A 24474-nucleotide genomic window follows, 5' to 3' on the forward strand; every position below is an offset into this window, starting at 1 on the left:
TCAAGGAGGAACCCTGGAAGGATCAGATTTAAAAGAATGGAGATATGGAGGGAAAAGCCCATGAAGGAGACTGGAAAGGAGCCACAGGGTTAAGAGGAAAACTCAGAAGAGATCCCAAAGGTCCAGAAGCACATGGGATCCAGCATAGCTAGAAAGATATCTTAGTCAAAATGGAAAGGCACGATGTACCATCAATAGAATAAAGGCTAAAAACCACATGATCATCTCAATAGATGTCCTTTTTCATGATAAAAACATTTTTTCTCATGGCAAAAACACTCAACAAACTAGAATAGAAGGGAACTTCTTCAACCTGATAAACAGTGTCTATGAAAAACACACAGCCAACATCATACTAAATAAAGAGTGAAATAGCAAATGCTTCCTTCCTAAGATTAGGGACAAAACAAGGATGTCTGCTCTCGTCTATTTCTTTCTTTCTTTTTTTTTTTTTTTAAAGACTTTATTTTTTTCGTTTTCTCCCCAAAGCCCCCCAATACATAGTTGCGTATTTTTAGTTGTGGGCCCTTCTAGTTGTGGCATGTGGGATGCTGCCTCAGCATGGCTTGATGAGCAGTACCATGTCCGCACCCAGGAATCGAAATGGCAAAACCCTGGGCCGCAGCAGCAGAGCGCACGAACTTAACCACGGGGCCGGACCCTGCTCTCATCTATTTCTATGAAACACTGTACTGGAGGTTCTAGCCAGGGCAGTTAGGTGAGAAAAAGAAATAGAAGGCATCCAGATTGGAAAAGAAGAAGTAAAAACAAACAAAGGAAGGCAATAAACAACTGTGGCTACCAAAGTGGCTGGAGGTTGTGGGGGATACAGGAAGTCACAGATTTGATTTCTGATCGGCTTCCACTTCCCTGTGAATAGGGTCACTATCTGATCAAGGGCTACTGCTGCAAGCTGAAATCAGCCTTCATGGAAAATGGGAGAGAGCTGTCTAAAGTTATAACCTTGTTATAAATGATGGAGCCGGGACTCTGGGCTAGTTGAGGACAAAGACAAAAGGCTGCTGACAGGGTCAAAGCGTAGGAGAGGTCAAGGGTCTAGATGTACCAGTGAGTCAAAGAACAACTCTAATGGGAATAGGGAAAAAGAGGGCTGTGTGGATGGAAGGCTTCTTTTGTGGTCTATAATACTAGGATTCAAGAACTCAGAGGTAAAGCAGGTCAGGGTGACGGCAAGGACCTGTGTGTGGCCACTGATGAGGAAGGAAGAATGAATGGAGGCTAGGGTGTTACATAGGTTAAATATTTAATCTACTGTTCAGTAAACTATGACTATACCTACTGGAAACGGAGAAGGAGCACAGCTACATAAGTAATGCAATACTAGAGGCAATCACTCCCCCATAGGAGTGGCCATTTCTCACACCACCAAAGCTGGAAGAGGCTTTCCTAGACCTCCCATATGCCCCATGGCCCTTTTCGACCTCAAATACCCTGGCCCTACTTCAACAGCTCATCGATCCCAGGACTCTGAAACAGGTAACACAACAGCACATACAAGTTTCTTTTCCAGCACCACTGAACCGAAAAAGGATCTGAGAAAACAGTTTTACAAACAAGAGTGAGAAAAACCTTTTAGTTTTGAGCCTTTAATCTTCTACAGCCTGTTAAGGTACTTGCTGTTAATTCAAGAATATTTGCAAAACACTTTGCAGTCCATCTTTTTAGGCTTTCTCCAAAACACCATTTGCTGATATTAAAAGCGTTATTATAATGCAGCAGCATCATTCCCTCTATTAAGGATATTATTAGTTTGTAAGGAAGAAAAGTAAATCTACCTTGGTGGGAGAAAACTTATGAAATCCAAGATTTCTGAAAGCAATTTATAAAGCTGATCTAAATATTTAGCAATCTTTCACGGACTACTTTAACAAATACTTATTTTGTATCTTAACTGCCAGGCACTATCCTCAAATAGCGAAGATACAGTGGTGAAAAATTAAAGTCTGACTCTCAGAGAGCTTACATTTTAGTAGAGGGAACTAGATAATGAACATACAAACCAATTTTAAAAATACAGAGATAATTTCAGATAGTACTAAGGGCTGTGGCAACAGGACTTGGAGCGTGAGCTACTCTAGCTGAACGGCCTCAATGCACCGAGATCACTGCACCTCACTTTATACCTGCGCTGCTCTCCCAAATTACTAAGGCTTTAGCCCAGCCCATAAACAAGGCCCAGCAAAAACAAACTTAAAGGTACAAAGCAATGACAGCATTCTTTCATGTGTTTTTTCTCAACCTTACTCATGAATCATTTTTAGCTTCTTATAATTCATGATATAGCCAGCATTCTTTACAATTTCTAGTTATAAATGACCACATGCCAGCATCACATACCATATTTACATTTCTGAAAGTACCTATTCTTAAAATGGTATATTTCTGTGATCTTGATTACTGCATATACCCTTTAAAAATTTTTCATTTTCTCTACTGGTAAGACTTACGACATTATTTTTGTCCTATCTACTAAAACCAAACCAGAAAAAGCAAATTTCTATACACAAAACTCCTTGACCTTGATGCTGACGTGTAAGCAAGCAAGCACTATGCTACATTTGTTTTCTGCTAAAATTACGAGTTAATTTTGTCATCCAAATATAGGTTCCAAAATGTGTATCACCCATCCACTAAAAGCAGTTTTTTTTGCCAGCACCACCAAAGAAGAAATCTTTAACGCTCCACCACCTCAATCTCTCTTTTTGCACAATAAGGGGGTTTTCAGGCGGGGGGAGGGAGGAAACTTAGGAGTGATCAGCACTGAAGAGGTGAGTTAAACACATCAAGAGTCAACGATTAACCCAAAAGTTAGATGGAATTCTTTAGCTCAGGCACCTCCCTGGAACTCCCCGTAAGGGTTCAGAAGACTCCAAACTCAAATTTAGGAAACATTAACCAATTTGACAACCCTATTTCTTAAGAAGTTCACAATTCAGCATGAAAATCAATGTCCCACGTTGCAACATGATTTACCGTCACTTCTTTAATTAGCCTACTCAAGTTCTATGGAAATACTGCATTACGGCTGAAAAAGTGTCATTTTAAACTGCCTTGAAAAATAAGAACATTATAAAAAGGTCTTAAGCCTTTTCTAACTATTCACTGCCTTTTCCAATGACTCTATAAATAAACCTTGATCACTGCTTTAATCAATACTCACATCTTGATTATATTCCAAGAAGACATGGAAATTTAAATCTTTTCTCAAAATAGGATGTGCTGCTACACGACACAGGAACACTTCATGCATTGCAACAGTCTTCTTGAATATTGCCAAATATTCACTAGAAACAATAAACAAAATTAAAGGTAAAACACTGTATCAACTGGAAAATCATCTGCAACAATTTCTTCAGCAAATACTCTTTGAATTACTCCAAATGCAAAATTAGAGGTACAAAGATATAATCCATGTAAACAAAGGTTTTAGTTGAACTGTTAATGAAATATATAAAACCCAGCTCTGAAAAGACCTCATGCTAGTTAATAGTATTTATATTTAAATGTTAATATTTTCAGGTTTTATAAACCTTTCCTCTGATGCAAACCGATGTTAAAGGTAACTGTAAGGGCATTTGTTTTCAGCTCCAGAGAAAGGATACTACAAATTGTTGACACAATCTTAATGATTCACTCTCTAGATAATTACTGCTTTTAAACACCTTAGTACAAAAACTATCAAAACCCAAACCTCAGTAAGCTTATTTTAAACATTAATAACTATTTTCATTTAATGACCCAAACACACAAGAAATAAACATACCACAGAGAGACTGAGTTTTGCCATTACATTGAAGAATTGTGTTTAAAATATTTTAATGTTATCAGTGAATCACAGCGATCATATAGTAACACACATCAGTTTGGGAAAAAAATAAAACGCTCAAGGAAAAGGCCCAATATTTTTGCTTCAACTACGTGCAAGGAGGATAAGTTTTACATACCAGCAAACCAGCAGGACCAATGGTGGGAGAAGTTTGATCTCCGTGAGGGTAGTCACTCAGTGAAGACAAAAAAGAAGGATGCAGAGGATGGAGGTAGCAGTAGAATAAACCCAAGGTTCTCTGTTATCCAACCCCTAACCAGACCACAAGAGAGTCATGATCAGGGCCACTGGAAAACCACAGATTCTTCAATATTAATGTGCTCTGATAATTTCCAGTTTTCAGTCTTATAAACTGTAAGTATCTATCTGTCAGCTATCACACTACTGCTCGCACCCAGCATTGACAGAATTCTTAAAATATCTGTCAGTTTACACTTTGACAAAGAAGATCTACTTTGCTAATTTAGCTTGTCAGGAGAGTTTAGCATTCTGAAGAGGAGTCTAGTAGCAGTGTGAATATATGCTTGATAACTGAAATTGAGTGGAAGAGGAGAAAAGGAAATGCATGAAGGGGAGAAATGACCAGAAAGAGTGATGGAAATGATGATAAAGCAAGGAAAAGTCTTTCCTTGCCCAATTCTCAACATACAGAGAAACAATATAGAGCAAATCCAAAATTACTTCACATGTTTAATAAAAGGGGAAAGATTCTATATGTTCAGCAAATACACTAAAAATGAAACAGAAATTATCTCAATTTTTTTCAAGGATTTAATACATTTCCAGTATATATGAAACTAATAATCATTTAATGAAAAACATTTTAAAACTATTCTCTTTGTTCCTATTCTTTTCCCTTCAGCCAGAAGCCACAGGCAGAGAAAAGAGGAGGGGGAAATTACAGACACATACACCCCACACACATTTTTTTTTTTTTAAAGAAAACAGAATATATGTAAAGAGTTGCTCAGCGCATACTTCTCTGAGAAATTGAAGTTTTGGTCGTATGCACGTCGAAAGAAGAGAACTAGGTTGGTAACGACTAAGGCCTTGCAAATAAAAAACAAATAATTTATATTCTGCTTTAAAAAGTCATTTCCTTTTCCACTATTTTTTATAAACTTCTGGATCCTTCATTTTCAATTTTCAGTCTATCTAAAACATTAATTTAAAGAATTTTACAATGCAGACAATTATTCCATAATTTTCCTGTAGGCTCTGATCATGATCATTAACACTGATTGTGTGGCTTAAACCTGCATCTTTCAGAAAGGGTCACTATGGTGAAATGATTAAAAGAATGGGATATCAGAGAGCACAAAAAAAGGCATTGAAAGAAGCACTATTAACAACAACAACAAAAATCACATACGCTTCCAGTTCCTGTTTCATCTTTGTGAATTCTTCCTTCGTCATGGACCCTTCTCCTTCTCCAAGTTTCTGTAGTTTTTCCCTTGAAGCATCAAAATCAGGTCTTGGTGGTGCTGGTGGGATCTATAACAGAAGCAAATCACTAATGTTAAAGACCGTTTAATTTCCTGCTGCAGTTGTACTGCTGCCACCAGCAAAGACTGTCTCTGTGAGAGCTAAACATATCCCACATGAACTACGCACCATGAACATCCCAAAGTCATGGAAGAGAATTGGTTAGGTCTAGAAATTAAGATCCTTCAGGTCCTTTACATTAAAAAAGAAAATACAGCTGAGCAATATTTCCTGGTATTAGGATAGTACTTCCCAAACTTTAATCTGTAGATTCCTATGTGGCAACCTAGAGTCCCCAAATATACATGCACATTAAGTTCTGACCGTAAGATAAATGAATACGTATAGCAAATACGCATACCATTTTTCAAAAGTATGATTACACACATAAAGGGCATGATTAAATACATATTTATTTTTTAAATTAATGAATTCATAGTAGCTTTATGCTATTGTGTTTTTTCAAATTAGTGAATGCTAGTATAGCAAGGGACATTAAAAAGGTTTCCTGGATTGGAGGAGAGTACCAGAAACAGAAAGCACTGACTTAAAAACAAGAGAACGTGACACAGATTAATGACTAACCTCGTTCCATTCACCCACAGTAAAGGGGTAAGTAAGCACTTACCTTAAATAAAAATATAAGATCTAGAAGAGACATGTCATTCAAGGGAAGGATATAAGAAAAAAATTTACCTTAGGAGAAAGGGCCTACAAGTAAGAACTGTTAATGGGAAATGACAGGAAGTAAAGACAGCAAGTAAAACAAGAGGGGAAAAAAGATAAGCGGGGGGGAAAGTTAAAATGAAAATGCCTACAAGAAAAGCGGTACACCAAGGAAAGCCACAGGGAAGGAAGCATCACGTACACTTCAGCACACATTCACTGACGCCCACACATAGCGACTACTACGTGCCAGGCATGAGGCAGGGCAACAGGCCTGTGGATAAATAAGACCATCTTGGCCTTTGAGGAGTGTTTAGTCTATGGAAGGAAAAAGTACTAAGAAAATGCCATGAGACAAGATGAAGAAGAAAAAAAGGTGGAAATAGGATGAGAAGAGAAGGAGCTTCCAGGTTGGTGAACACATTGACATGCTGGGAGCAGAAGGTGGTGTACCTGGAGAGGGCATGAAAGCAGAGTACCAACCCCCCTCCCCACACCTTGTCTGTGCATCTCTCCATTTGGCTGTTCCTGAGTTGTATCCTTTATATAAACCAGTAACAGTTAAAAAAAAAAAAAAAAAAAAAAAAGCATTACCAATTGCCCACCAAACTGAGCTGCAGAAAGAAAAAGAAGCAAATGACTGAGGAGTGTCCACAAGGATGAAGATGGGACCAGGTCAGGATGATTTCAAGGAAATCAAATGAAACTGAGTTTCAGAAATCTGAGTGTGGTCAACAGCTGAGGCACAACATCTGGTCCACATTTAGATTAGACAACCTCGTAAGGAGCCCTCCAACTCCAAATATCTGTCCACCTAAGGGGTCAGAACCAGTATGGTCTGTAACATCCCCTTAATTAATGGGCCCCTAGAACAAGTCCATTTCAATTCTAATAAATACTAAGAATCTAAGTTTAAATGAGGAAGCAGAACATATCTATATTCCCACACTCCCAAATAAGACAACTTTGGATAAAAAGGTTTTAGCCAACTATGCTTTGTAATTGGTAATTTTTAAAAATTACATCAGTTCCCCAAAAATGTTAAACAAGACTTCAACACATAATAAAGTATCTTAAAAGTTCCTAGAAAGTGGCATTAAAATGGAACCTCGACACTTACAATGTAACCTGCATAGTCTTCATTTTCAATGAAGGAATCATGAAGCCAGATAAATTCCTCGTGTTGTCGAACAACAGAAAACTCATTTTGTTTAAAATTTGGCAATGAACTCTGCAAAGATAGAGATTCTCTTGAATAAAAATCAAAATTATACTAAAAAGCTTTTAATAAACATTTTCTATATATGTATTTTTTCAATTAGTCTTATATGGAAGATTATCGGTACTTTTAAACTCTACTATGGAAACCCTGAGACACCCAGACAAAATTACCCCGGGATCCCTGAGAAGATAAGCTGACAGCCTCTTACTGTACTGTACTCTATCACTACTTAAAAGTTATCCTATGAATATACATATATCAAATTCAACTATTTAAACAAAGGAAAATAGATCTGCAATTTGAAAATGTGCCTGAGAACTGAATTCTAAGAAGAAAATAATTTGTAAGACAGTAATTTGATTAAGGAGCACAACAAAACTGAAAAGAACAAGAATAGTAAAAGATTAATAAAAGTCTAGAGAAAATTAAATTTGCATTATGTCTAGATTCTATGATTAACTGTTAAACATCTATCTTTAAAAAATACTAGAAGCAGCTTTTTTTAAAAGTTTCTTTTTTTAAATAGTAGCAATGAATTATACGCTACGATAGTTTCTAATTATGTTCAAAACCAAAGTTCCAGTCAATATATTATTACACATGTAACATTACTACAATAAATAGCTAAAGTAACACAAATACAAAACCACATTTACCTTTGTGTGAACAGTGAATTTTACTTTATCTCTCTCACTAAGAGCATCAGAAATGTCCACCTGCAGAGCAGCATCACTTTGAAGATCTACATTTATTGCTTTAAGCTAGAGAAAGAGAATAAAACCTTAATGAAAATTCTGTGAGCTTTTATACAATTTAATTCTTCTCCAAGACAATAAAGCAATGCAAAAACAAACTAAACTAAACTAACAAAAGAATCTTAAATCTAAAAAAGTACTCAAGTTTGTTTAATCTACATATATTTATTTTGGGGCAGATGCTTTGGGCATGTTATTATCTTAACCAATTTTCATTCTACACCATTCAACTATACTTTGCTTTGAATGAGTCAATGTGCTGACCAAGATTCATTACAGTTTCACCCAAAAAGTAAACTATTTTCCAAGAAGATGGTCCATTAAAGTTCAAGTATTCCAAAATTAAGGAAGATATCTACCTTTAAGAACAAGAAAAATAATAAAAAGAATACCGGCCAATAATTTTAATTCTATTGCTTATTTTAATTCAGAAACATACAATAAAACTAATAAACACAGTTAAAAATGTTACATATATGTAAAGTTCTAAGAAAAATGCTAAGATATAGTAAATACTCAATAACTCCCGTGATATAAATTTCACATTTTACTCTATAAGCTTTAATACATTCAAAGAACTGAATATGTTCCCTATTTAGTGCTTCCATTTATTTGCCTATGAGAAGACTTTTCCACTTACAATTCCTTTCATTCTTAAATTTCATCCATTTTTCTTCTCCTTTAAACAAATAAACATTCTAATATGTTTGGGTAATTTGAAGACATATAAAAGAATCAAATACACTAAAAGATAAAGTCTTAGTCAACTGCAAAGATATGAAACATTTAAAGTTTAACTAGCCTGTTTCAAATACTCTAGGTGTAAAACCCAGGACTTTCTCTGGGAATCTCACCTCGCACGAGCACCTCAAATTTCAATTACAACGTAAACGGAAAAAACGTTGCAAGCAAAACTGTATATACTCTATGGTCTCAATTATATTTTTTCAAATGCATACATAAAAGGCTTATAGGAAATATGACAAAATATGAATAACAGTAGGTTTTCTTCTTTATACATTCCTTCATTCTCCCAATTTTTCACAATATGCATGTATGACTCTTATAAATAGGAAAAAAGTAAGCCTTCTTTAAACAGAAATCCTGTGCTTTATTAAAAGACAAATTTTGTGAACTTTTTCACTAAATAGAGTTGTTTATTAGTAATAAAAAAAGTAACACTATTTCATTTTGCACTACTGCTTCTAGATTGAATAAACATATTAAAAAAATACTATTACATAAAATCCAATTTAAGATTCACAGAAGAAATTAATCAGTTTAAACCATGTGATATCATCTCTGATGGCCTTTAATAAAAACTTTATTGATAACTTTAATAAGTTTATATTAAGTTAAATTTTAATCTAATCACATTTTTAAAAGTTTATACTATAAACTTACCTGAAAACATTTTAAAGTAATTTTAAAAACTGTTATTGTACTCAGTGTTACATGCAGCCCATTGTCTAATAAAAGACATGGAAAGTTGTCTTGAGGTACAAAGTTTTCTTTTCCAACTATCTTGTTGCCTCTGCAATAGTGGAAATATTGGAGAACTCTGTTCTTTGCTTTTCTTGCTTCTATTTAGTCTCATGTGGTCTTCATGCTGTCCTTCCTACCTCTCCTCCAACGCTTACCTCTATTCTAGTTTAAGAAATCTGTCCCTTTTCTCTCTTTACTCACATGCTGGCCACTTTTAGGATGTTTATTGTGGTAGGCTAAACAATAGCTCCCCAAAGATATCCACAACCAAATCCCTGGGACGTGAGGATGTTACCTTATCTGGCAAAAAAGGACTCTGCAGGTGTGACTAAACTAAGGCTCCTGAGATGGGGATTATTTGCACTATCCAGGTGAGCCCTAAATGCAATTACGTGTATCCTTAAAAAAGGGAGGAAGAGGGAGACGACACAGACAAAAGAGAAGGCAATGTGACTCCGGGAGCAGAGATTACAGTGATGCCGCCACTAGGACCGAAGAGCCAAGGCACGAATTCTTCCCTAGAACCTTGGGGAGTGTGGCCTGCCGACACCTCGATTTCAGCTCAGTGATACTGATTTTAGACTTTTGGCCTGCAGGGCTGTGAGACAAGAAATTTCGGTTGTGTTAGGCCACCAAGTTTGCAGTAATTTGTTACAGCAGCCACAGGAAACTAAGAAATTTATCATATGGTTTTTGGAACACTAACCTTGGCATTTCTCATGTTTTCACTGCCTAGTCTAGCATTTCCCAAACACAAGTGATAAGAATTAACCCGGGTGCTTATGAAAAAACAGAATCCCACACCCTACCACAGACCCAGCAAAACAGAATCTTCAGGCAAAGAGCCTTAAAAACTGTATTTGGGAACACTAGCCTTGATTTTCATGGTTGTCTTCATCTTCAAATTCTGTCAAAACTTCAATTCGACTATTAACAGTTTCCTTTTAACGATTATAAAAAACATTTTTGTCAGATTTCATATCCATATATACATTTTTACTTTCAGATTTACTTTATTTTCTTAGCCATTGCTCCGTCAATTTGGAAGCACACCTTTCAGGATTTCCACATTTAAACAGCTGTTATTTATTTCTGTAACTATGCATGGTGAGGGATGTTAACTAGACTTACTATGGTGATCGTGTCACAATGTACAAAAATATTGAAGCCTTATGTTGTGCACCTGAAACTAACACGTTATATGTCAATTATACCTCAATAATAAATAAATAGCTGTTATTTATTATTCCAATTTAAGATTATTCCACATTACTAAAATATTTCTCTTTCTTCCATTTCCCTATCCTTGTATACCAAATACACTGTTTCCCCTTTTTTCTGTTGTTGTTTTCTGCTAGTACACTTGGCTTTTTTTATTGTAACTTTTTTTTTTTAAAGATTGACACCTGAGCTAACAACCGTTACCAATCGTTTTTTTTCCCCCCTGCTTTCTCTCCCCGAAACCCCCCAGTACATAGTTATATATTTTTTAGTTGTGGATCCTTCTAGTTGTGGCATGTGGGACGCTGCCTCACCGTGGCCTGATGAGTGGTGCCATGTCCGCGGCCAGGAACCGAACCTGGGCCACCAAAGTGGAGAGTGCGAACTTAACCACTCAGCCACGGGGCTGGCCCTATTGTAACTTTTATAAATAAAAATATTCCTATACATTCTACCTAAAGCCATCTACAGATTCAATGCCATCTCAATCAGAATCCCAATGACATTCTTTACAGAAATAGAACAAAGAATCCTAAAATTCATATGGGGCAACAAAAGACCCCCAATTGCTAAAGCAATCCTGAGGAAAAAGAACACAGCTGGAGGCATCACTATCCCTGACTTCAAAGCATACTACAAAGCTACGGTAATCAAAACAGCATGGTACTGGTACAAAAACAGGTGCACAGATCAATGGAACAGAATTGAAAGCCCAGAAATAAAACCACACATCTATGGACAGCTAATCTTCGACAAAGGAGCTGAGGGCATACAATGGAGAAAAGAGTCTTTTCAACAAATGGTGCTGGGAAAACTGGAAAGCCACATTGTAAAAGAATGAAAATTGACCATTCTTTTTCACCATTCACCAAAATAAACTCAAAACGGATCAAAGACCTAAAGCTGAGACCTGAAACCATAAGGCTTCTAGAAGAAAATGCAGGCAGTACACTCTTTGACATCAGTATTAAAAGGATCTTTTCGGACACCATGTCTTCTTAGACAAGGGAAACAATAGAAAGAATAAACAAATGGGACTTCATCAGACTAAAGAGCTTCTTCAAGGCAAGGGAAAACAGGATTGAAACAAAAAACAGCCCACTAACTGGGAAAAAATATTTGCAAGTAATACATCCAACAAAGGCTTAATATCTATAATATATAAAGAACTCACACAACTCAACAACAAAAAATTAAACAACCCGATCAAAAAATGGGCAGGAGACATGAACAGACATTTCTCCAAAGAAGATATACAGATGGCCAATAGGCACATGAAAAGATGTTCATCATCACTGATCATGAGGGAAATACAAATCAAAACTACACTAAGGTATCACATTACACCCATTACAATGACAAAAATAACTAAAACAAATAGTAACAAATGTTGGAGAGGTTGTCGAGAAAAAGGAACCCTCATACACTGCTGGTGGGAATGCAAACTGGTGCAGCCACTATGGAAAACAGTATGGAGATTCCCCCAAAAATTAAAAATAGAACTACCATACGATCCAGCTATTCCACTACTGGGTACCTATCCAGAGAGCTTGAAATCAGCAATTCCAAAAGTCCTATGCACCCCAATGTTTATTGCAGCATTATTTACAATTGCCAAGACGTGGAAGCAACCTAAGTGCCCATCAACAGATGATTGGATAAAGAAGATGTGGTATATACATAGAATGGAATACTACTCAGCCGTAAAAAAGAACAAAATCGTCCCATTTGCAACAACATGGATGGACCTTGAGGGAATTATGTTAAGTGAAATAAGCCAGATAGAAAAGGACAATCTCTGTATGACTCCACTCATGAGGAATTTAAACCTGTGGACAAAGAGAACAGATTAGTGGCTACCAGGCGAAAGGGGGGGTGGGGGGTGGGCACAAAGGGTGAAGGGTTGCACCTACAACACGACTGACAGACAATAATATACAACTGAAATTTCACAAGATTGTAACCTATCATAAAACTCAATAAAAAATTTAAAAAAATATTCCTATATTATCTATTTACCACTTTTAATCTTGGATTCTTTTTTTTTTTTTTTTTGGTGAGGAAGATTAGCCCCAAGCTAACATCTGTTGCCAATCCTCCTCTTTTTGCTTGAGGAAGATTGTCGTTGAGCTAACATCTATGCCAGTCTTCCCCTATTTTATGTGGGCCACCACCACAGTGTGGCGTGACAAGTGGTACTAGATCCGCGCCTAGGATCTGAACCTGCGAACCCCAGGCCACCAAAGCAGAGTGCACAAACTTAACCACTATGTCACCAGGCCAGCCCGTTAGATTCTATTTTTTTAGGGGTAGTTTACATACAATGAAATGCAGATTTTAAGTATATAGTTTGAAGAGTTTTAACAAATATACAGATTACACCCCTGTAATCACCACCATAATCAAGATATGGAACATTTCCATCACCCCTAGAAGTTCTCTCCTTTACTTTTATGCCTCAATTTCTTTACTTTCTAACTCTTCTGTAAATTCTCTCTTATATGCCTTATTAAAACGTATTATCCATTCACATACTGCCTTAACAGCTATTAATTCTATTTACCATTTGTCTTTTTCATTCTTTTAAGAACTGAGTTCTAGAACTCATCTCAGGAAAATGTGCATCAACCACAAATGTGGTCACAGAAAAATGCCGATGGTGAGATTCTGACTCCTTTAAATTATCTTTCATAGTAAGTTCAAAATATCAAGTAAAGTGTTCATTCTGGTACTGCATCTTCCTATAGTCAGTTCCTATAGATGCTTCACACCCTAAATAACTTTTTCCATTTCCTGAGCCTATGGAGAAAAGTAGACATAAAAATTATTTTGTTTCACCATAAGATTTGATTCACACAAATAAGGGTTTTTTTAAGTCCTATTTCTTTTTTTTTTTTTTTTTTAAGATTTTATTTTTTTCCTTTTTCTCCCCAAAGCCCCCAGGTACATAGTTGCATATTCTTAGTTGTGGGTCCGTCTAGTTGTGGCATGTGGGACGCTGCCCCAGCGTGGTTTGATGAGCAGTGCCATGTCCGCGCCCAGGATTCGAACCGACGAAACACTGGGCCGCCTGCAGCAGAGCGCGCGAACTTAACCACTCGGCCACGGGGCCAGCCCCATTTTTTAAGTCCTATTTCTAATAATTAAGATGTATAATGGAAAGGCCAGCCAACAAAATAAAATCATCCCCCACATCATTACAAAATTTTCACTGAAAGCTAACGTACTATCATATTTCATCAATTCTAGATGCATATTTTTCACACTTCAACATATCTGAAATAGGGATGTCTTTCAATTGATGACAAACAAATTACAGTTTAACTGGCAAGACTTTTTCCTTACTAGTGGTACATAGTAGAAAATATATCCATGGGGCCAGCCCCGTGGCCGAGGGGTTAAGTTCGCGCGCTCCGCTTCGGCGGCCCAGGGTTTTGTCAGTTCGGATCCTGGGCCCGGACATGGCACTGCTCATCAGGCCATGCTGAGGCGGCGTCCCACATGCCACAACTAGAGGACCCACAACTAAAATATACAACTATGTACTGGGGGCATTTGGGGAGAAAAAAGCAGAAAAAAACAAAAATGACTGGCAACAGTTGTTAGCTCAGATGCCAATCTTTAAAAAGAAAAAAAAAGAAAATATATCCTCTAATCACTTGCACCTTAGATTTGATAAAATATCATATTGTAAATTTAGTGTTAATTACATGAAATGCATACAGATTCTCCAGAGGAATTTTCTTCTTTGTTCAGAGAAGTCAGTAATTTTAGAGTTTTTATTAAGGGAAAGAGTTAAAGCAAACAACTTGTGACTCATCAACATTTAATTAACTTTCTGCAACCCGTGAAGTCGGTTCGTCTGAGGAAATTCTAATTAGATTATGTTCACTGGTTTAATCCTTATCTGGGCCAATAAACTTTGTACTTTCTTTCGTCAGAGACTGACTAGGTGTAACATTTGAATCATGGTCAAGAGAAAGACTAGGACAGAGAAAAGGGATTAAGCAACACAAACACAGCATCATTAGAAAAATAATTTAAAGACACTGCCCTATTGCTGATGAATTAGTTCTCCACATATAATTACTTAGTAAAGACATTCACTATTAGTTTACTACACTGACTTTACTGTAAGTATCTACCTTAGAACATTCCTTAAAAATTAATTATCTTTTGCCAGAAAAGTACATGTATAGAGATGGATGGATGGATGAAGAAAAGAAGGAAAATAACTTTAATTATTCAACAGCCTCCCAACTGGTCTCTTGCTTCTACCATTCCATCTATTCCTTATACATCCCCCAGAAGGATCCGGTTAAACTACAAATCATTCCTCTGCTCAAAACTTAAGGGGTTCCCACTTGGAGAAAAGCCCAAGTCCTTACAGTGGCCCACCAGGCCCTATAAAATCTGCATCAGACACAGTCCTTCTGACTAATCTGCTGTTCCTCTGGCTCACTGCAGCCCCACCACATGGCCTCCGCGCTATTCCTTGAACACACAGGCATGCTACCACCTCAGGAATCTTTGCACTTACTGTTCCCTCTGCCTGGAACATTCTGTTCCCAGATATCTATGTACACGAATCATGCCTCATTTCCTTCAAGTCTTTACTGAAATATCACCTTCTCAGGAAGGGCTTTCCTGGCCACCCTCTTGAAAACCACAGTGCAACCCCCTACCACCCTTAAACAACTTCTATCCCTCCCTCCTTTTTTTCACAGCATGGATTCACCACCTACTACATTTTAGTGTTTTTTTTTTTAATGGCCCCCCCTTAACTAGAATGTCAGTTCTATGAGGACACAGATTTTTGTTTGTTTTGCTTGTTGCTATATTCCCAGCAGAGGCCCTCAACAAATAGTTGTTGAATGGAAAGAAGGGAAGAGTAGAAAAGAAGGTTGTCACCAGAAACTGTTTTCAGGTAGTTACAGTACAGTCAATGAAAGACCCCACGAGACAGACAGAAGTACGAGACAGACAGAAGTAAATTCTGCTAAGCTCACTAATTCCAGCCAAAGTTTACATCTATTTAACTCCTAGCCCAGTTATGATTTTGGAAGTCCTGTAACACATCATTTCCATTATACCCAGCAGTCAAATCAAGGGTTGATTATACAACATCTTCTGGAAACTGGCATTTGCAACCAGATTTCCTCTCATATACCATACCAGAAACAATGAAACATTATTAGAGTCACATGATATGTCACTCCAATGCCTTTCTTGCTGGTCCCATCCACTCCCAATGCTCTTTCGCCATACCTGGCTTGCAAATTCCCACATTTAGGATCAATTCAGCCATCAACTTTCTTTGCTTTTAGTATGAGCTGTTGAGTGTGGCTAGAGAAAAGTCACAACTCTTTATATTGGTCCACTACAAATTAATGGTCTGCAAATTGCATTAGGCACTTACAACCACTCAACAGTCCTGAGCAGATCTGCTCAGTTCCCCTTCAGCTACTCCAAACTTTTACTACCTCACCCCTCTACATTTCTACCCCCACTCTCAACAAGTGACCTTGCTTCCCACATCCAAGAGAAATAAACACTAGCAACTGTTTTTCCCTCAGACCCCTCAATAAACCTTTCTACAAATGAATCTAGTCTCACCACCACCTCTGCATTCTCAGCAGAAGTGGTAAGCTGTGGAGGGCTGAGCAGTCTGTCCACGTGAGCATTTGATCTTCCTGTCTGCTCCAGGACCTGCTCATACACTGTTCCTCTAGTCAAGCTAGGCTTGGTCTCTCAAAACCTTCACATAGTGAGTACCTAATTTCCAAATCCAATACTTCTCAGTCTATGTGACATCGTGGTATTCTGCCTTGGCAATAACTCTTGACCACTTCCTCCTTAAAACTCTCTCAACTTCCGGGGACTTCTCTCATTCTCCTCCTACCCCTCTCAGCCCCATTAATTAGTCATTTCTTCTCCTTGGCCTTTAAATGTTGGTTTCCCCTCTGTGCTACCTAGCCTTAGCAACCTCAGCCATTCTTGACTAATAACTCCTAAATTTATATCTTCACCTCAAACCTCATGTTCTAAGTACCCAATCGGAATTTCAAGTTACTAACTAGACATATCTACCTGGACGTATTTACTTATTAAACAACTGAGTGCTTTCGATTGAGTTAGTGTCTAGGTGCCGGGGAGGGAGCAGTGAAAAGACATGATCCTCATCCTTACAGATCTTGCATTCTAGTTTGGCAGGGAAGGGATTAGATGCCTTATAGGTACTTCAAATCTAACATGTCTGAAACCCAACTTCTTATCTCCCTCCTAACTCTGGCCTTCTCTCCAATATTCATTTTCTCCTTCTCTTCTGCCCAGCCATGGCCTTACTCAGTCACTATGCCCTGCCAATTCCATCTCGTAAACATCTCTTTGCTATGTCCCCTCCTTCGTCCCCTTTTCCACTGTCTTAGTTCCACCTTCATCATTTCTCATCTGGGCAACAGCTGTTAACTGGCTTCTCTGCTTTCTGAGAGGAAGCCTCAAACCACTCTCCACATCAGAGTAATCTACAATGCTGTTTTCTGGGCATTTATCTTTCCCAGCGTAAAATCCCTCAGGACTTCCCACTGCCCACAGTCTTTATCATGCATTTTACACTCTTAATCTGTACTATCCATATCTACCTTTGCAACCCTGCTTCCAGTAAAAACAAGTGCTCCAGGTAGAACCAAATTACCTATACATGGTATCCTCTCTGCTGGCAAGCCTTCCCCTTCCCTGAGCGCCTCCAAAATTCCTGGTCAACAATTAAGACTTAGCTCATTTGGGAGGCAGCACCGTGGTTAGGAGGCCAGGACCTACAGCTAGACTGCCCGAGTTGAATCCAGCTCTCACCGCCTGTACGACCTTGGGCAAGGTATTTAATCTCTGTGAGACTCAGTTTTCCTTTCCAAAGTAGGAATAGTAGCAGCACCTACTTCACAGGGATTTGGGACATGAGTTGATACATGGAAAGTCCCTGGCAAACAGTAAATGCAATACCAGTGTATAGCTATCATTATGTATTCACTAGTCCCCCTCCCAAGGGAACCACTCTCTCCTTTGTACTCTCCTGGCATTTTATCATAAGTCTCTCACTACAAGTGATCGTCTCAGGGCAGGAACTTTCTCTTCTTCCTCGGCCAACATTCATCTTCTTATCCTCTGCCAACACAATCTCTGTCACATTTTTATCTGAAATAACTATCAAAAAATGTGGACTGTGTTCAAGCTAAATACTGAGTAGGTACAAAAGAAAATGTAAACATCTGGGCCAAGTCTTGAAAGATAAGTCAAATTCAAGTGAGGAAAAAAAAGCAGTCCACAAGATTGAAAAGCATGCATAAAGCAGACATTAAAGTGGAGAGATGCTTGGGCAATGACAAGCAAAGTAGAGTGAGCCTAGAGCGGCGGTGATAGCGGGGAGCATAGTGAGAAACGAAGCCAGCCTGGCAGGGTTATGAGCTGTGTTGAAGGCTAGCCCAAGGAGTTTGGACTTTACTGCAAAAAGAATGGGGTCTGAGTAAGTCCTTTTGCCTGATGGTGCTCTGTGATATAAACATTCTAGTTAGGTAACTAGAAGTAATGTGGAAGCTGGACTGGAAAGTAGAAAGACTGGAGACAGCGATTTATGACAGGTACAGCTACAATCCAAGCAAGAAACAGCAAGGACCCTAACTGCGGCCATGCAAATGAAGGATGGGATGAACACCATTTCCAAGGTGAAATTTACTGGCCTTGTGCCTGTTCTGATATGGGGATGAAGGACATGATGATGCAGGTTCCCTGCCTGCATGACCGGAAAATGAAGACATTAATGAGATAAGGAACAGAGAGGGAGGAGCAAGGCTAGGAGTCCAGGAGAGGTGTAGTTACTCCACCCAAAATAATTTTGAAAACAGTAAACATATTATTTAGAATTCAAATCAAATGCTAAGAGAATTACACCTTCACACTGGCACCCAATGCTCTTTTAACAAGCATCACAGAGTAAAATGTGTCCAGTTCAAAGGGCTCATTTGTTTACTAAATAATGTTACTGTCCTTCATTTGGAGGGGGGACCCCATTATGGAGTGGTGTGGCTGAAGAGATCAAAAAGTGGCTAATGATTTTCAATATTGCGTATTCTTAAAGTCTCTTTTTTAAGCTTCTCACAAAACACTATTTTCTTAAGCTTGTAAGATTCTCTCCTGTTCCAAATACCATGATGAAAATTTAAGTCTGTTTAAAGAAATTTATTTAAAAATACCGACTTGAATCTTGTGTTATTTGCTGCTTTGTTTGAAATGCTTGCACTATTATTTTTGAATCTGTGATGTCCCCTCTGCAATTCATATCAAATATGCACTTCATGCTTTTTCTCTATCAACTCTCCTTCTTAACAGACTGAACAAGATAATCTAAACTAAAAGTGCAGTGCCTGAAAGTTCTCGTTATGGCAATCTATTTCTATCAGGACAAACACAATATAAGGAAATTTAAACAGGCCAGATATTCCTGTTCCTGAAACAAGGAAGGGGCAGGATAACTTTGTGCAGCCGTAATCAGACTTCAGTGCACAATGGGATCTTCTTGGGTGCTTGTTAAAAAAAGTAGTTATCTGTTCTTCTCACCTCATGAGACTGATTTACTAGGGTGAGGACCCAGAAACTGTTTTTCAAACACCTCAGGTGATTCTGAAGCAAGTGTTTCAAGGCCACCTCTCCCACTCACTGGCTGTGGGACCTCGGACTACTTAGTTTCTCTAAGGTTCAGATTTCTCATCTGTAAAAGGCAGATACTAAAAGCCTCACAGGGATGATGAGAGGATATAAGGAAACACTTAAAAAGTGCTTAACACAGTGCCAGCTAAGATTATTACGTACAATGATTCACCCAGTTCCACAGGACAAAAATAAGGAAGACCTGGACACGTATACAAGTTCATTATGACAACTGCTTCTAATTCATGATAATGTTTTTTCCATTTTCATATTAAAATTTTCATCTACAAGATTCTACAAGAACCTCCCGGTCACGCACGCTCTTTGTCTCTGTCTCCCTCTAATTTTGTAATACATGAAAAAAGTTTTTGGACATATTACTTAATTGGTTCCAGTTCCATAAGCAAATCTTACCAAAGGCATAAAGTCAGGAACACAAATATTCACCAGAAAATACTCTAATTTCACATAAACATAAAAATCAAAAAATTAATACTTTTACTGAACACGAGTCAGATTTTAAAGAGAGCAAATCCTGTTTGCTTTTCCTGGTAGACCACAAAAATAAGACACAAAAGTTGTTATCCAAACAAAGAAGGCTATATGCTCTATATTTAGAAAAATCAGTTTGTGCTATAATCAATTCGTCTCATTTCCTAAAGAAATCTGCTGGTTTCCCCTATTTAACCCCAAATACAGTACATAACACCCTCTGCATCTTTTTTAACATTTGAAAGCTCTTATAAAGGTCATCAGTTAATACCAACTACTTCATCTCTTATTAGAAAAAAATAACTTTTTTCTAATTATCATCATCATCTTACAAAAATATTTTATCGCCTACCAAAAGTCGACTAACAGATGTGTCTCGCATTATCTAAGATGAATAAGTAAAAGCAAAATGCAAAACTGAAGTGCAGGCTGTTAAATGTGGAACGTTGCTGAGCTGGAATCATCACATATCAATATTTTGCAAGTGCTCACTTGTACAAGGCACTATACAGATTACCACCCTTCAGCCAAGGCAAATGGGGGGAGAGAGTAGGAGGGAGGAGTCGGAGCCCTGAAGGCCCTTTCTGAAGTGGAATTCAATTCTCCTCAAAACAACAACAAGGGAACTCTACAAAAGACGTATTTTGGGGACATTAAGAAAAGTAAAGGCAGCGTGGGCTCCCAACACTTTGCAAAATCTGAGAGGATACTGGAGAAGAGTTAAGATATGGTGACCGTAAAAATCCCTTGCAAAGGGGTAATTTAGCACAAGCCTGTGCCATTATCTGTTTCAGAGGGAGAGACGGGTGGGCGGGAGCGGGTTCGAGGTCCACGGGGGAGAAAATTAGGATGCCGCCAGGAAGGTCTGAGGATGGGTTTCATCGCCACCAAAGTGGCGGGGCGGGGGTCCAGCTCCGGCCTCCACCTGCACTTCCCCACCTGCACCCCGACCCTGCCGGGGAGGAGGTCCTCCCGGGAGTCCCCAGCGGGGCGGGGCACGAGAAAGCGGCCGCGGTCCCGGGAAATCAAAGCGAAGCGGCCCCGAAGAGGAAGGGCTGCAGGAGGGCGGGGCGGGGCGCGGCGGCGAGAAAACCGAAAGGCGGCCGGCGGGGAGGGGGCGCCGCGCGGCCGAGGACCCCCGGGACCACACCCCGGGCCGAAGCGGGGAGGGAGGGGCCCGCGGGCGAGGCGGAGGCAGAACTTACTCCGCGGTCCTCCTCCGAGAGGAAGTCGGGGCCGTCGTCCAGGCCTTCCTGTGGGGTTGGCGGGGCCCGGCGCGCCGGAGGAGAGGACGGAGTGGGGGAGACACAAAAGGAGACATTAGTGCCAGGCCGGCGCGGCCCCGGCTCCCGCCCCGCGCCCGCCGCCCCCACCGCGCGCCCGGGGCCCGGCGCCGCGGAGAACACCCACCATCATGGCTGCTCCGAGGCGAGGGCCAGCGCAGGCGCGCACCGCACCGCGGCCGAGCGGAGCCGGCGGCGGCGGGCAGGGGGCGGGGCCTCGGGGCAGCCCCGCCCGCCCCGGCGCAGGGCCGGGGTCCGCGAGCTAGGGAGGAGGGCCACGGGGCTCCCCGCCCGAGGTCGGAGCCGCCGACTCAGAGAGGGCCGGAGGGCCCGGACCCACTTGGCTGGGGTCAGCTCGCGCCTGGCTGGTTCTCGCCCAGGAAAGGCCGAGGGCCACCCAGGGAGCTGTCCAGTTCCCTTTCCCTGAGGGATGCAGCGAAAAAGCAAGCAAGCGCCCTCTGGAAGCCACAATAAATCGTCTAGTCTTTGTATTGTGCCACACGATAATTAATCACAATTAATATCATTTTGCCCCTGGAAGTTGTGGGAACCAAGGGCCTTCACACAGTCAGAAGTCAGGGACTGTAATCAAGTTTTACTGCTGGCGAGGTAATAACTACCTCATGGTTTGTGGCGCTTATGGTTGAGTACTATAAAAATGAGCTGTTTGCATTACAAGAGTATTCCTTTCCTTTATACGAAGAAATGTCCCCAGACCTACTCTAACTGTCCAGCCGGTTAGCACCACACGGGTGTCCACAGGCACTTCAAACAACAGGACAAAATCATTCCTTTTAACCCCTGCCCCGCTTCACCTGTTACTCATACACAGGCATGCACGCACCCACAAACAAGCAATCCTTGTGCTTTCACCCACTTAATGGCAGCAGCATCTTCAGATCTTCAGGCCAGAAACCTCAAAGTGCTATTCAAATCCTTCCTTCTTTTCCCTCACTCCTCACACCATTTAGTAACCAAATCCTATTGCTCCTATAACTGATTATCTGCATTCCTTCTTAAATTGGTCCCATTCCTCCCCCCCACCCCCCTTCCACAGCAATTACCCTCAGCGTCTCTCCTCTGGACCTTTGTAATACTCTGCTAACTTTTCTTATTTCCATCTCTCTCACCTCCATTCTACGCACTGCTGCTAGTTTTTCTCCCAAGATAGTTATTGATGATCATGCTCCTAACTTGTTCAATAATTGCTACAAGTCTCCATTACATAAAAGTACAACTCTTCAGCCTATGATTCTAGGCTCTCCACGTTTGATTCCCTCCCTTCTTTGCCAAGCCCTCCATACTATCTTATGAAATTGAAGCTCTCAAAACGATAATGTTAAACTTACTAATACTTTCATGAGAACTTCCTGTAGCTTTCATTTTGTCGCGTAAAGAGAACTGAGCATAGAGAGGGTAAGTTACTGCCCCAACAAGGGTTATTCTCCAATATAAGGGGGATGACTCTCTTTTTTTGTCTTTTGTTTCTTGTTTCCCAGGGCATTGTAGTAACTACAGAGCAGTGTTTTTCCCTGGGAGTCATGGGGCATCATGAGGTGTTAGTGTAGTGCGATGAAGTGTCAGGAGGAACGTTCCAGTAATTTGTTGCTGATAAAAAGTGCCAATATTTCTTAATGATTTGTTCTTAGATTGAAGGTAATGCCTGTAAAGCTCCACTTCCTACATACAGAGAGAAGAGTGGAGCTACAATTAATGAGCGGGATTTACATACAGCTGATAGGAGGATCAGGTGTGTCCTTGGGGACAAAGGTTGAGAAGTGCCATATATGACCACCTCAAATGCTTCTGATCATTAACCAAGGGTTTTAAATTTCAACGTTTAAGCCAAGTCCAGAAACATTGTACAAAACCATTGAAATTCTTAAACGTCAAAACTTTAAAATCACTAGTTACAAAAAAACCCGGTAGGATTTAAAATCTGAGTAGCCAACTGAAATGATCAACAAAGACATATAGTAATTACTGCAGTTAAAATTAATAGCTGAAAACTCACATAAGTAGAGAACCCAACCTTGAAATAATAAAGTTGTTCATTAATATCTGAGCCTTTCTTTCTGAGCAAAGGTCGCAAGGTATATTTTGTGAATAATAAAAAGGAATTATCAGTAACTCATATTAATGACTACCAGTTATAGATGTTAAGTAATATTAAAAGAAAAGAAATTAAGACAAACACACATAACAGATTCTTCTACTTCTTATAAAATAAATTGAGGACATTAAAGCTGAACCACTTCTCTAATACATTTAACCAAATAATCAATTTTTCATCTTGTTTTGTTAGATTTCTATGAAATTACCTACTTCTATGTAGATTTCATGAACAAATTATGTTGAATCACAATCTGATTACTTCATAGATTTAGCTACATGAAAGTAAAATGTTATCATTGTGAATAGTTTCCAATAGTGTGCAAAAAACAAATGTCCTGGAAGATTTTAGAGAAGAGTAAAATTTTAGAGAATAACGAATGAGTTACTTTTAAATTTTGGAAATGGAAAATTGTATTTGCTTTGAACATTTTTGTCAAACAAAAGTCATTTTTTTAGAAGAAATCTTTAACAATAGGAAATAATTATTTAATTAGATAGAGGAGAAAACCATTTCATTTCTTTTATCATGTTCTGATCAAAGAAGTTTTCACCAAAATGTATTTTTACTAATTCCTCATTTCCTCAAATTCTAGGAGATCCTTTTATGTTTTGGACAACATCTGGGTCCTAATTTTTCCCTCCTCCCTCAGAGTTATCCTATAACAAAATTCTCCTCAGGAAGATTGCTGAGCTCCATTTTTTCCAGTGTGTACTGTATCAGTGAGGATATCTTTAGCTGCAAGTAACAGAAAACGTCAATTCAAATAAACTTGAGCAGTAAGGAAATTTATTATCTCACAACAAAAAATCAAGAAATAAGGAGTCTCTGGGCATAGTATAATCAGTAGCTTAAATGTGCCATCAAGGACCTAGATGCCTTCCCACTCTCCACTCTGCCCTCTTCAGTGACAACCTTATTCTAAGGCTGGTTCTCCTCATGGTCAAGTTTTAAGTTTCACATCCTGACATAACATCCATAAGCAGAAAAGACTTCCTCAGAAGCCTCCTTTCCTTCCTGTAGACCCCTCCTATCTCATCGGACTAGAACTGGATCACATGCCCATCCTTAAAGGGAACTGGAAGAACCATGATTAGCTCAGAGTCTAAGCCTTGACCAATCAGGAATTACCTCTGGGGCTGGGACTGCGGCTAGCCTCCCCAAACCACACTTCTTAGGAAAATGTGGGCACCTGAATAAAATTT

The 24474-nt window shown here is 39.3% G+C and overlaps 1 protein-coding gene across 3 annotated transcripts in view; it reads right to left on the reverse strand.

Moving 5' to 3' along the window:
- The window catches only part of SNX6 (sorting nexin 6), a 110468-nt gene extending 88921 nt beyond the window's left edge, over positions 1-21547 (reverse strand). For 2 of the 3 annotated variants that reach the window (XM_023623861.2, XM_023623872.2), the window contains exons 1-6: positions 21284-21547; positions 21079-21126; positions 7877-7981; positions 7119-7229; positions 5220-5341; positions 3182-3305 (exon numbers count right to left, since the gene is read on the reverse strand). In XM_023623861.2, the coding sequence (XP_023479629.1) occupies positions 3182-3305; positions 5220-5341; positions 7119-7229; positions 7877-7981; positions 21079-21126; positions 21284-21289 (516 nt within the window). In that variant the 5' untranslated portion in view covers positions 21290-21547. The remainder of the gene's footprint in view (positions 1-3181; positions 3306-5219; positions 5342-7118; positions 7230-7876; positions 7982-21078; positions 21127-21283) is intronic. The other variant, XR_011428520.1, reaches the window with a different exon arrangement.
- Between the last annotated feature and the right edge of the window lie 2927 nt (positions 21548-24474).

The sequence above is a fragment of the Equus caballus genome, chromosome 1 (genome assembly GCF_041296265.1).
Source record: "Equus caballus isolate H_3958 breed thoroughbred chromosome 1, TB-T2T, whole genome shotgun sequence".
In the NCBI taxonomy this organism is placed as follows: Eukaryota; Metazoa; Chordata; class Mammalia; order Perissodactyla; family Equidae; genus Equus; species Equus caballus.